This window comes from Prionailurus bengalensis, chromosome C2, assembly GCF_016509475.1.
Source record: "Prionailurus bengalensis isolate Pbe53 chromosome C2, Fcat_Pben_1.1_paternal_pri, whole genome shotgun sequence".
Classification (NCBI taxonomy): Eukaryota; Metazoa; Chordata; class Mammalia; order Carnivora; family Felidae; genus Prionailurus; species Prionailurus bengalensis.
In genome coordinates this window covers 109186884-109199281 of record NC_057350.1, presented here as the reverse complement: position 1 = coordinate 109199281, position 12398 = coordinate 109186884, and the positions used below count along the sequence as shown (strand labels likewise).

At 45.2% G+C, this 12398-nt stretch overlaps 1 protein-coding gene across 5 annotated transcripts in view; it reads left to right on the top strand.

The window, feature by feature from the left end:
* Positions 1 to 12398, top strand: part of KCNAB1 (potassium voltage-gated channel subfamily A regulatory beta subunit 1) — a 422904-nt gene that overhangs the window by 335210 nt on the left and 75296 nt on the right. For all 5 annotated transcript variants that reach the window (XM_043595055.1, XM_043595052.1, XM_043595053.1 and 2 more), the window contains exons 3-6: positions 460 to 497; positions 4924 to 5003; positions 7553 to 7597; positions 11113 to 11157. In XM_043595055.1, coding sequence (XP_043450990.1) covers positions 460 to 497; positions 4924 to 5003; positions 7553 to 7597; positions 11113 to 11157 — 208 coding nt within the window. The remainder of the gene's footprint in view (positions 1 to 459; positions 498 to 4923; positions 5004 to 7552; positions 7598 to 11112; positions 11158 to 12398) is intronic.

Genomic DNA, 12398 nt, shown 5'->3' with positions numbered 1-12398 from the left:
CTTTGGGTGAAGAAAGACAGCCCTTCCTCCAGAGGGATGCAGACCCCTGCTGGAGTATTTCCCAAGGGGAGGAGGGCGGCTGGACTTCATCCAGGAACCCCGTGTGCCCCTTATCCAGATACCTTTGTGAACAACCAACTGAAGTAGCCCTGTTGCAAGAAAAATTATATATAATATTATATAATATTAGAAAAATGTTCAGTACCTTGGATGGCTCAGTCAGTTACACATCTGACTCTTGGTTTTGGCTCAGGTCATGATCTCACGGTCCATGGGTTTGAGCCCCACAACGGGCTCCGTGCTGACGATGTGGAGCCCGCTTGGGATTCTCTCGCTCCTTCTCTCTCTCTCTGCCACTCCCCCAGTCGTTCTCTCTGTCTCTCTTAAAATAAATAAATAAGTAAATAATTTTTAAAGAGAAAAATGATTATAAATAATGTGCAAATATTTATTTTCTAGGAACATGGGTGACATTTGGAGGTCAAATTTCAGATGAGGTAAGTTACTTTTGGCTTCCATATTGCTGATCAAAGAAAATGTAAAGCTGTACAGTGGGAGTCTTCTTCCTGGGGTCCTGGCATTTTATAAGGATAATGTTTCAATCACGCGAAGTGGTTAAGACTGAATCAAAGATTATTTTCAGTTTTATCTCCTTGTATTTTTCACATTTAGACTATTAATAGCCCTTGGGGCTATCTATCTATTATATGTGCAGGTTCAATTGTTAGAGAACAAACCAATTTGCAATTAATATTTAGTAGCTTTATGGAAAGATTTCATTGCTGGTGTGTGTGTGTGTGTGTGTGTGTGTGTGTGTGTGTGTGTGTGTTTTAGCTCCACCTACCATGACCAACTGGTTCTAGTTTGTAGGAACTTTGCCTTATTAGCATGGGACCTCTCAGTCCTGGACAAAAAAAGACAGTTGGTCACCCTGGCTTGGACAAGTTAATCCAACCTCTCTGAGCCTCAGTCCCTCTGATGTAAAGTGGGATGATAAAGTTTACATTGGAGGTTTGTTGAAAGGACTAACCATGTTCCACATATGAGATGTTTATATAGCCCTTTGACTCGTAGGTAGCAGACACCCAATAATGGCAGCTGTAATAGTTTATTTACTGTAAAATTCCTTTAAATCTTGGTTTGTACGTTCAAAACAGGGCTTACCAAAGTGATATTCTTATCACCGCGTTTAAGGAATGTCTTTTTGGCACAAGTGAGTCATGCAGGCCTTGAACAGCAATAACCCCCCAAGGACACTGTCCTCAAGTCCCTCTGATCCTTTTTTGCCTGCCTGCGCACCACTGAGGAGTCTGGGATAGCATGTCTGAGTGGATACGCTCAGTGGGATCCAGCCCACTCTGCCACCAGATTTACTAACATTTACTAACAGTTGCCACATCCATAAACTGCAGGGGAGAGCCCCTACTCAGCAGGATTGTGATTAAGATTAATGAGACGATACCTGTGAAGTGTTCAGCCCGGTGCCTGGCCCCGAACCAGCTCTTTATAAAGGTAGTTCTTACTATCATTCCTAAGGAGAAGCTCGGGGGAACAGAGGGTCTTTTCTACAGCTCCCAAGGTCACCAGTGTTTTTTTAACAGATTCGGGGCGGGGAGGGGTAGAGTCTTATCTGCACATTCTCCTCTGTCTGAATGCATGTCCCCAGTATTGGGCCTAGGTCGCCACAGAGAGGTTGTCATGGGGAGGATGCTTTGGAAGGCAGACTGCACTGGAGATTAGCATACAGAACCGTTACTAGAAAGTTGGGCCATGATGCAGTCTCAACAATGACCACACCTGACCCCATGGGGAGCCCCAACGCTGAGATGGCCCTGCAAAGTTGTCCCAGGTTGGGACAAGAGGACTGAGCATTTGTATCCTTTGTTTGACCAATCATTGGAGAGAGGCCGCCCTGGGAAGCAGGTCTCACCTTGGGCTAGGCAGCCGTGCTTAGCCAAGTGCAATTTCCAGAGAGAACCGACAGCTGCAGGCCATCTGATGGCAACACTCCTAGCAGTGAGGGGGAGAAGTCCTTCTGTTCTGAAGGAGGATCTGGGTGGCCATCACCGGGTTCATTATGGGGCCCTCTGACTGGCATCAGGTAGGGTGTGTGGAGCACAGAGGCAAGTCCACAAATATCAACACAGTGGCCACAGGCTCAAGTCACATAGAACGTAGGTGACAGGGAGGGGGATCTCAAATTAATAGTCCACCGTATCCAGCACGTGCAGCACCTTCTCCTTCCTGTTACAGTACTGAGAGGAGAAACAGACAAAAATATCTTCGCTTTAGGAGCAGAGGGGCCAACCGTTAAGGGCACCATTTCCCCTTTCACGTTTGCCCTCCCCTTTACAGCATCTGCTCTCTGCTACCACGAGCCCAGCTTGCCCAGGTCAGAGTGTGCTAGGCTGGGCTCTGAAATACATCATTTCAAAATTACCGTTCTAAAAACTGCACAATGACACTATCATGAATGGCTGCACAGGCCCTCACCTCAGATGCAGACCAGACAAATGGCTAGTGTCCTTCCAAAGAAGAGCTGTGACTTTCCTCAGGTCCCTGCAGAGAGAATGCCAGCAAGGAGAAGACAGGAAGGTACAGGGAGACCACAGTCCCACCAGCAGCTGACTTGCCTGAGCTCAGCCATTTCCATGTGGGAAAAATGCAGACCAATAGCAATAAATACACCTTCCCGATTTTTCTGCCTTCTCTCTGCTTCACGTGAGCTCAGCACAAAGCAGGTACAAATTTTGAATCCCAGAATGACCACGTTGTGATGTGCTGAGTGACACAACCGTGAGTCCTGCCTCAGGAGGTGATGACATCCCTATTGCTGGGAGAATCCACCTGTGTGTTAAATAGCCACTGGACAGGGATATTATCAAAAGGACCCACACACCACAACACATAATTCCGTGAGGTGCCCCCCAAAGATGATTTGGCTTCATCATAAAGCCAGGAGAGATGTTACTCCTGTAAATAATAATACCTTATAGCACTTAACTTTCAGAGTTTTACTTAGATTTTCTTACCTATAAGCTAGTGAGGGTTTCTTGAATTGTAGGTAACAATAAATTCAAGTCAAATTGGTTCAACCAGTATGGGAAAAGTATTTTGATTTTCATACTAGAAGTGTAGATATAGGGCAAGCTTCAGGGTGGACTCCATCAGTGGCCTCACTGCGTTTCCCAGGGATTCCCTGGGAAGGCCCTGTGTTCCTTTGTATAGCGACATCCTCCTCAGGTAGTAAGACAGCTGCAGAAATTCTAAGCCTTACTCAGAACAGCAACTCTAGGGAAAAAGGTGTTCTTCTAGAAACCCTGTAAGAACATGGAAAGATGTTGCCAGAAGCCTCAGCATATCTGTCCCTGCATCTCATTGGCCCAAAGGTGTCACATGACCTTCCCTGGAACCACTTATTTGCAGGCCCGCCATGCCACGTTGGAAGGGAGGTGTCTACTTCTACTGAGGCCTGTTGGCTACCTGGAGGTCCTGAACAGAATTGTCCTCTTTTTGCAGATGAAAAAGCTGAAATAGAAAGAGCTCAAATGGTCTTGTCCACGTTCATTTCTCCAGTAAGTGGTACACTCAAGGCCAGAAAACAGTTTTTGTTAAGTCAGTGACTTCATTCTTTCACATTCAGGTCTTTAAACTTTATGGTTGGGAAACATTTCAGCCATTACTTAGTCCAAATTTCCATCCAGGATTCCTTATCTTATCTTAAAATTTCTCTCTAGATAATATAAGGCCTCTTTCCCAATAATAATCCGCTAGTATGTGGTGTGACATAACACGAGGATAACATACGATATAAGCACAGTAATTTCCTAAACGTAGGGCAGTCACGATGGGAAAAACTATACTTGTCTTAACTTTCCATTTCTCCTTTGGAGAAATGTCATAATGGTAGCAAATTAAAAGCAGTAATCACATTTTTGCTGCTATTACTCTAAAAGATTGGCATGGACTCCCTTTTTTGCTAGCCTAATAATTTTCTTGATATGCCGATTTTAAAAACAACAGGAAAACAGTTTATCTTGGAAATGCTGATGAAGCACCCTTAGCCCACAATCAAAAACATAATGGAAAAATCAATTTTAATTATTTGTGAGATGTGTCATTTTTCAGTTGGCCCATAAGTCTAGCAGCAAAATGGGAAAATGTCCCCTCTCCACTGCTATCCCTCTCTAGCTCTCCCTCAAGCTGTTGTCTCTAGCGACGCCTGTACTCTTCTGTCACGCCTGCCCCTTGCACTCAGCAGCACAAAGGAAGGAACGAGATGCTTGGAGGTATATCTGCAGGCTGACGGGTGGGGGCCCGGGGTACCCAGTGCCATTCAGCTGGCTGGTTGCTCTGTGACAGCGGCTGGGGTTTTGCTCAGCTGTGGGTGGCGTGAGTTTTACAACAGTCATGACTCTGTCTAGCCTCTGGTTCATCAGCGCAGTCCTCTAAGCCTCAAGGAAAAAAGGCACACGCTTTTAGGTCAGGAGTCACCCAGCTGCCAAAACCCATTAGCTTGGAGAGAAAGGAGGAAGAAGAGAAATGGAGTCGCCGGTGATACAACTGACCCTCTTTGTCAGAGAGATGATGCTGCCACAGGGAATGTTGTCAGACCAGATCTTCCGGGCAGAGTGAGCAACACAAATCCATCCACCTTACCTCGATGCTCCTGAGGGCTGACTAATCCCTGCACTGAAGGAAGTCTCCCGTAGTGCCCAGTCTCTATCTGAGGGAAAGGATACTTTTATCCTATATATGCTGGTAGAATCTTCTTTTTTTTTTTTTCTCATTGTTTTACGACTGATAAAAACAAGGAGGGAGATTTCAGTGTTCTTAAACACCACCAGAGGATTCAACGTTGCTTGCTTCCTAGGTTTAGCAAACATTTGTTTTTTTCTGACTGACCTTTACATCCTCTTGCAGGTTGCCGAACGGCTGATGACAATTGCCTACGAAAGTGGGGTTAATCTCTTCGATACTGCTGAAGTCTATGCTGCTGGAAAGTGAGTCAGTGCCTCCTTGTGTCCCTCACGTGGTATTTGTGGCACCAAGAATCTGCCCAGGCCATTGCTGTCATGCTGGTGAGAAGGGTCTGCCCTTCCCACACGCTTTGGTGGTGTTGCTTTTCTCCCTTCCACTAGCCCCTTCACCAGAGCTGGGGATATTGGCTGCCTCTGGCCCCTTCTGCCCACCCCCCCCCACCCCAAACCTTCCTATCCTTGACCCGTGTATGAAGAATGGACTGCAAACAATTGCCATAGCCTTCCTGAGGGGCAGAGGCGGCTGGGACCAGAGTGGTGGCAGTGAAGATCAAGAAATGTTAGTTGGAGGGATGCCTGGGTGGCTTAGTCAGTTAAGTGTCCGACTCTTGATTTTGGCTCAGGTCATGATCTCACGGTTTGTGAGTTCAAGCCACGTGTTGGGCCTTGTGCTGACAGTGCAGAGCCTGCTTGGGACTCTCTCTCTCCTTCTCTCTCGCTGTCTCCCTCTGTCCCTTCTCCCCCCCCCCAAAATAAATAATAAACATTTTTTTTTTAAAAAAAGAAGTATTAGTTGGATATAGGAGTGAGGAAATAAAGGAGCAGATTCCAGTGTAGTTGTTCAAAAGCTAGTCTTGCTATTTCGTAACCATGTCTCGTAGTTACTCAACCCTTCAGGGAAACTGGGACGTCCTCTCTGCAGGGAACCAGGGACTGCTTTTCCTGTCTGCAGGCCCATCCCTCCACCTAGCATGACAAGTAGATCAGAGATTAAAGGAGGGGTCCTCAAAGATGCCAAGAAATTTAGTATATTTTGTGAGAGGGCGTTTCAGACCCCATTCTGAGGACAGAGAGGACTGCAAAAGGGCCTTGCTGGAGAAGCCACACCAACTACAACCTTCCCACGGCCCTGAGAACAGGTTCCGGGCTCTGACACTGGGCTCACTGCTCGTCACACCATGTGGGGAATGTGCCCTTGGGGAGACCTCAAGGTTCATGCCCTCTACGTCCTGACACGAGAAGCACGTCTCAGAACAGAACTGGCGCACCTTGGCCACCTGCTGCCAACACAGACAGACTGACTCACGTAGCTCCCAGGACTGTTTGAGCAGCTCTGCCATTTTCTACCAGGACTGTGGCGCCTAATCCTCCACAGGCCTCACTCCCCAGCACCTTCTTCCAGGCGAGGAGCACAATCAAACTGCTGGACTCGAGGAATCAGGTTCATCGTTGCCCAATCTGTGTTGTCCTTGCGTGGTTTCCTCCTTCTCAACGGCAAATCTATGTTTGAGGACGATCGGGGAAGTTCAGAGCCCACGTCCCTGATGTTTTCTGTTGAGTCCAAGGAGAGGAAATACAATTGATAAGGCCTTCCTCCTTCCCACATCTGAGCCTTTCTCAGTGTTTTCTTCTTTTGTTGAATCCTGCTAAGTTTGGAAAAGGGAAGTCCTGTTTGTATTTCTACTATGATTGATAGTCAGTCCTGGTTAATTACTGACTGACTGTCCAGTGTGCAACTGAGCTAGGTTCCCGCTATGAAATGCAAAGTTGCAAAAGACAGTGTCAGAAACAGAGGGCTGGGGAAGAGAACACTGGTGTAACGTCCCCTGCATGTCTGTCTGGAGCATGCTCCATAGCTACCCTGCAGCATGGTTAATGCCAGGCTGGGTACTCCAACACAGACAGAACTTTCAGCTAAGATAAACAGTGTTTAGTGACAATTCCCCATCTATAGGACCCCAATGAACAAAGTGCTAATTCCATTTATGTCCCCATTCACAAAGCCTCTGAGAGCCCACCTGCTTCTTACAACATTGATCTGACCGGGAGGGACCTACAATAAAACTTCAGTCTCCTTAACCTTGGGTCCTGGCTCAGGTAGGTGGAGGGGAGAAGACAGCGGAGATGTCTTCGCTGTACCTCTCCACGACCCACTGTAGGGGCGGGAAGAACACTTCTCTACATCTCCCTGCACCTTCCTTCTGTGGCAACACTTGTCACTAGAACCCAGGACATTCTCTATGTGGGCCACTGCATCTGCAGCCCTAGCCTTTGGGACATCGAAACACCCACATGGTTTGTTTTGTTTGCTTGCTTTGTTTGTTTGTTTGTTTGTTTGTTTTTTCATCCTGCAAGATCTCGGGGGAATCCGTATTTTCTATCTAAATAGGACAAGGTCTCATTGTCCTCCCTGGTCACAATTGAAAACCACAGCAATTAGAAGGGTAACCTTGACTCCCACTGGACTCCGCCAAGCAGGATATTTATAAATGGGATCAGCGGTTCAAAAGCACCGAACTGCCAAGTGACTCTGTTGTTTCTTAGTATCAGGACCACAGGCGGTCTCCTGCCAGTGTGTCAGGATTTGGCAGGTGCTTCTGGAATGCTCCAGGAGTAGGATTCTGCAGGCACAAGCAGAAACAGCGGAAACTGTGCTACTAGCCGAGAGCAGCTTCTATTTTCAGGACATGTAGGCACTGAGAGTTCAAACAACGAATGGCTCTTGTGTTTTTGGATTGACTCTTGTGTTTCCAGGACATTGTATCCTGAGCTATTATCTGTTTCCCTTCCAGGGCTGAAGTGATTCTGGGGAGCATCATCAAGAAGAAAGGCTGGAGGTAATGCATTCACCATAATCATGTACTTCTCTTTCAAAAGACTGTTATTATTTTGTCCCAGAGAAGGAAAAATAAAATTGCATGACAACTAAACAAAAGGCTGTAAAAAAAAAAAAAGTCAATTTTTGGTGAAGAAACGATTTATAGTGGTTTGGAAATAAATACTAACAAGTTCATTATTTGTGCTTTAGTAAGTATTGACTAGTCATTGATCACAATGACTTACCATGGGGTTGAGCAGAGAGGAGGGGAGGTTCATGAGATACTCATGCATAAAAGAAAGGGTTATTTCCATGGTTTCTCACCACTGTTTGTGATAATTTGGTGAAGAAAGACAGCTGATAGGGAGCTGATTATATACATGTACTTATGTTCACTGTTCATCTTATTGACAACTCTGGATGCAAAGAAGTGATGAAAAGAGAAGTCCTTGTGATAAATACCACAAAGCTCTCTTATCTGAACACAATTAGCCCGCGTCTCTGATGTGTGCCAGGAGCCCTATTATCTGGGCGTTCAGGGAAGTGCTTCATCTGCTGTCCTTGAGGGGTTGCATCCCATTCCATGGTGTTCGTATCCAGTGGTAAAGAGGAACGCTGCCTCTGTGGGGCGTGGGGCGGCAATCCCCCTCCATTTCACTATGCGTGTCAACCATGACAGCCACTTCTTCCCCGGCAGGAGTACAGAATCAGGCAAAGACCACGGAACAAGTCTGGGTCCTCTTCTGGTCTGGCAGATTTGCCATTGGCCAAATAAACAACAGCTCTGTAGTATTAGTGGAAATGGAGACCCAGAAGTTTATGGAGATGTGAACAAAAGAAGTTCAATGACCTACTTTCTCTCCCTTCTTTCTCCTCCTCCCCTACTCCAGGGATTATAAGGGGATTAGGAAAAAACGATATTCACCCTTAAATATGGAAGAATTTTCATATTCCTGCCCAGTCCTCCACCTTGCCTGAGTAACCTTCCCACTCACAAGGCTGGTCTGTCCATCACCGAAATCACTTCCCTAGGGCTCCTGGAACAAAGTGCTGGCTTCAGATATGTGTTCTGTCACAGTTCTCTAGGCCAGAAGTGCAACATCAAGGTTTGAGCAGTGTCCTGCTCTTTCTGTAAGTCTGGATAGAACCCTTCCTTGCCCCTTCCTAGCTTTTGGCTTTTGCGGGCAATCTTGGGCCTGCGCTCAACCTCTGCCTCCGTCATCAGATGGCGTCCTCCCCTCATGTGTGTCTGTGCATCTTCTTAAAAGGACACCAGTCATATTGGATTAAGGACTCACCCTACTCCAGTATAACCTCATCACCTCATCTTAATTTAACTAATTACATCTGTAATGATCGTATTTCCAAATAAGCTCACTCTCTGAGGTACTACTGGGGGTTAGGACTTTACCATGTCTTTTTAGGGGACACAACTCAACCCAAAACAGAGACCCTAGAGATGAGCCCACTAACAGCCCTGGTGAGCTGTGCAGCGAGGTGTAGGCTGACAGAGCACCTGAGGAAGGAGCGGAACATCAGTGCAGGAGCTCTTTCCCCTCAACACCCAGAGGGCACCTAACCATCACTCTCCACAGTTTGCAGAGCCTATTATACACCTACAGGAAAACGGATTAACATGTTTTTTTTTTTTTTTTTTACAAACTGCCTTTCAGTCTTGCAAATAAAAACCCAAGCTGTCACCATGCTACAGAATATTGAAATCAGCACACAGCTGCCCCTACAAGGCTGGTGGAAAGATAGACCGTATCATCCTAGTACGGAGTCTATAAAAGCAATTTCAACTGGCACACTTGGCTTCTAGTCCCAGGACCACCACTTGCCCACTGTGCCAGCTACCTCACTTCTCTGAGTCTCAGTTTCCCCACCTGCAAAATGGACGGCGTAACTGTTCATGAAGTGCTGTACTGTGAAAGTGAGATAAAGTATGCCAGAGTATTTTGAAAGTTGTGCTATATCGGTATAAAATACTCACATTATCGTTCTCCACCCACTCAGAAGAGTTGCTGGAAATGCCTCCGTGATGGTCACTGGTCATCTGCCAGGTTGCTGTCTATTCTTGCTCTTTGAGCCTACATGTTAGTGTGCACACCCGCATCACCCAAACGTTTTCCAGAAGGCCTAACTTTGAAAACAGAAGTCCATGATGGTATTTGCATAGAGTGTGCAGCCTCTCGGAATAATCGAGAGGACTGCATTAATTTTTCATAATATTCCATCCAGCCTTTTGTTGAAGCTGTGAAAATGTTTGCTAACAGAGATCTGGCTCCCCCGGGGCAGATTGCCGCTACACTAGGTATCGTGAGGTTGATGGATGAACCTGGAAAGTACATCAGCCCTTCTGCGGTGTGTAATCTCCAGATGCGTGTATCTGTAGAGCTTCCATTACAGTGATTCAAATTACTTTTCAGGGAATTAACTTCAGTGGGATGGGGTTGCTGACATTTCCTACAAATTTTTCTTGTTGCAGCTAAGCTGTCGGAATTGTCACCCTTGTTCCCCATTGGTTATCATTAATCTTACGAGGCTCTCATACCTGCGGGCCCCAGGGCATCAGCTCTACAGCTGATGGAATTATGAATGCCTTATTTCAAATAGTCCCAAAGTTCGGTCTTAACCTTTGAATCTCAAAGGATTTTTTTTCCTAGACCAGTTCAATTGAATTACATACTTGGAGAAACTGAATTATACTGAGATCTGCCTCCCGATTTTAAATCATATGGCTGTAGGTCTCAAGACATGTTTCTTATTCCACCATCATGACGAGACGATTGCCATTTCCTGCCCTGTGTGTGGTTTTGAGAAGGCAATTAGTTTGCTGACAAGATTTCCGCGGTTCATTCCCTTAGGAGTAAAGTGGTTAAAACCTTGCGTTAAAAATTTTAGCACTGTTTTCCTAAAATAACATTTCCATTTAATAGGACACTCAAAGAAATTTTATCCCTATTTATTGATTATTATAATTTACTTTATCATTCATATTTCCATGCAATCAGTTCCTGCCTGTGAATGTGATGGTTGGAAAGCATAATAACTCAGAGCCACTAGGGCCCGTGGTCCTTGGCAGAGGATTTAGCCCCAGGAAAACTCACGTTCAATCAACGTTATGTCAGATGCTAAATAAGTATTAGCTGGTGCTACTAAAGCAATCCATCCTTTATGCCAGTTCACTCACCCTCTCATTTACCATTTCTGCCCCTCCATGTCTACCACTCACCCTCTTCACCACACCCCCCCCTGAACCGGTGGCTTGTGTCACAGCCTCCTTCTCCTATCCCTCCAGGTATAGGTCACTTCCCTTCAACCTCTTCGCCTAGGATCTGACTTCACATCCCCACTCACCACCTTCCCCTTGTCCCCATATTTCAGTGACACGAATGAACAGATTTACCACTTTACCAATTTTTTTTAAATGGGAGGTACGATAAATTCTTTCCAATGCTATAATATCCTGACTCAGTACAATAACCAGCAATTTACTTAATATTTCTCTGTGTGTGTTTGTCTAACGTACAGGAGGTCCAGCCTGGTCATAACAACCAAACTCTACTGGGGTGGAAAGTAAGTTAAATACCTTTTCTTTTCCCTACTTGACAGGAGACAACTAGTAGCTCATGCTTTTATCCTTTTGGGCAACCATTTTACATCTAATGTACTAAAATTAATTGGATTGGAGAGAAAGAGTATTTTTCCTGCCCTGAAGGAAATGGCAATTAGCCTAGGATTCAATGTTAGCAAGATGCCCCAAAGAAAGTTAGTGGTCACTTGTTACTAAGTGATTCACGGAGATTTTCAAATACCAACCTCATTCTAAGAACCATTTCCAAAATACAGTTCAAATTTTGGGAAAAGAAAATAAGCACATAGCATCCCAGGAGAAAAGCTACTCAAATCTGCCAAAAGTCAGAGACTTCCACGGAATGCAAAGATGAAAATATCTTGTCTGACCCCACGTGTACGTCTCTGGTCATTTTTTTTAAAATTATTTTTTAATGTTTATTTATTTTTGAGACAGAGAGAGACACAGCATGAGTAGGGAAGGGGCAGAGAGAGAGGGAGACACAGAATCTGAAACAGGCTCCAGGCTCTGAGCTGTCAGCACAGAGCCCGATGCGGGGCTCGAACTCACGAACTGTGAGATCATGACCTGAGCCGAAGTGGGACGCCTAACCAACTGAGCCACCCAGGCGCCCCTGTCTCTGGTCATTTTTGCAGAAGGCTCCAAACGTGTTGATCAAAAGGACCGCCTTTTGGAGAATAACAGAAGCTACTATATCACTCACTGGCAGGCAAATGAAAGAGAGGTCCTTTCTCTGTTGTAGGATGCAAACAATTTTCGCAAGATGAATTGGCCTCTGATGAATCTACTGGTGTTTGAACTGGTACTTACATGATTCAACAGAACTTAGAAGTCTGGCCTTTTTGACAAACATGTAAGAAAACAGCAAGCTGTTTCATATACCTTTTTGTAGAAATCACAACTATGGAGTCTTAACAAAGAAACAAAAACAAACACAAACCAACCAAATCTTATTTGCCTCCCTATAATTGAGAGGGAATAGTTACAATTGGAGACAGAGGACCTCTCCTTTGGAGTCTTCTAATCAAAATGTGTATGTGTACACACACACACTCATATTTTATTACTGTTTTTGAGTCTGTTTATGATGACTATGAAGACAGAAAGATGGAATTTAGATTTTTATTACTACCGGAACCTATATAAAAATAAAGCAACATGGTGCCCATGAGAAATACAGATTTACATTGTCTGTGCCCTGATTCGTGTAGCTGTTGCTTAG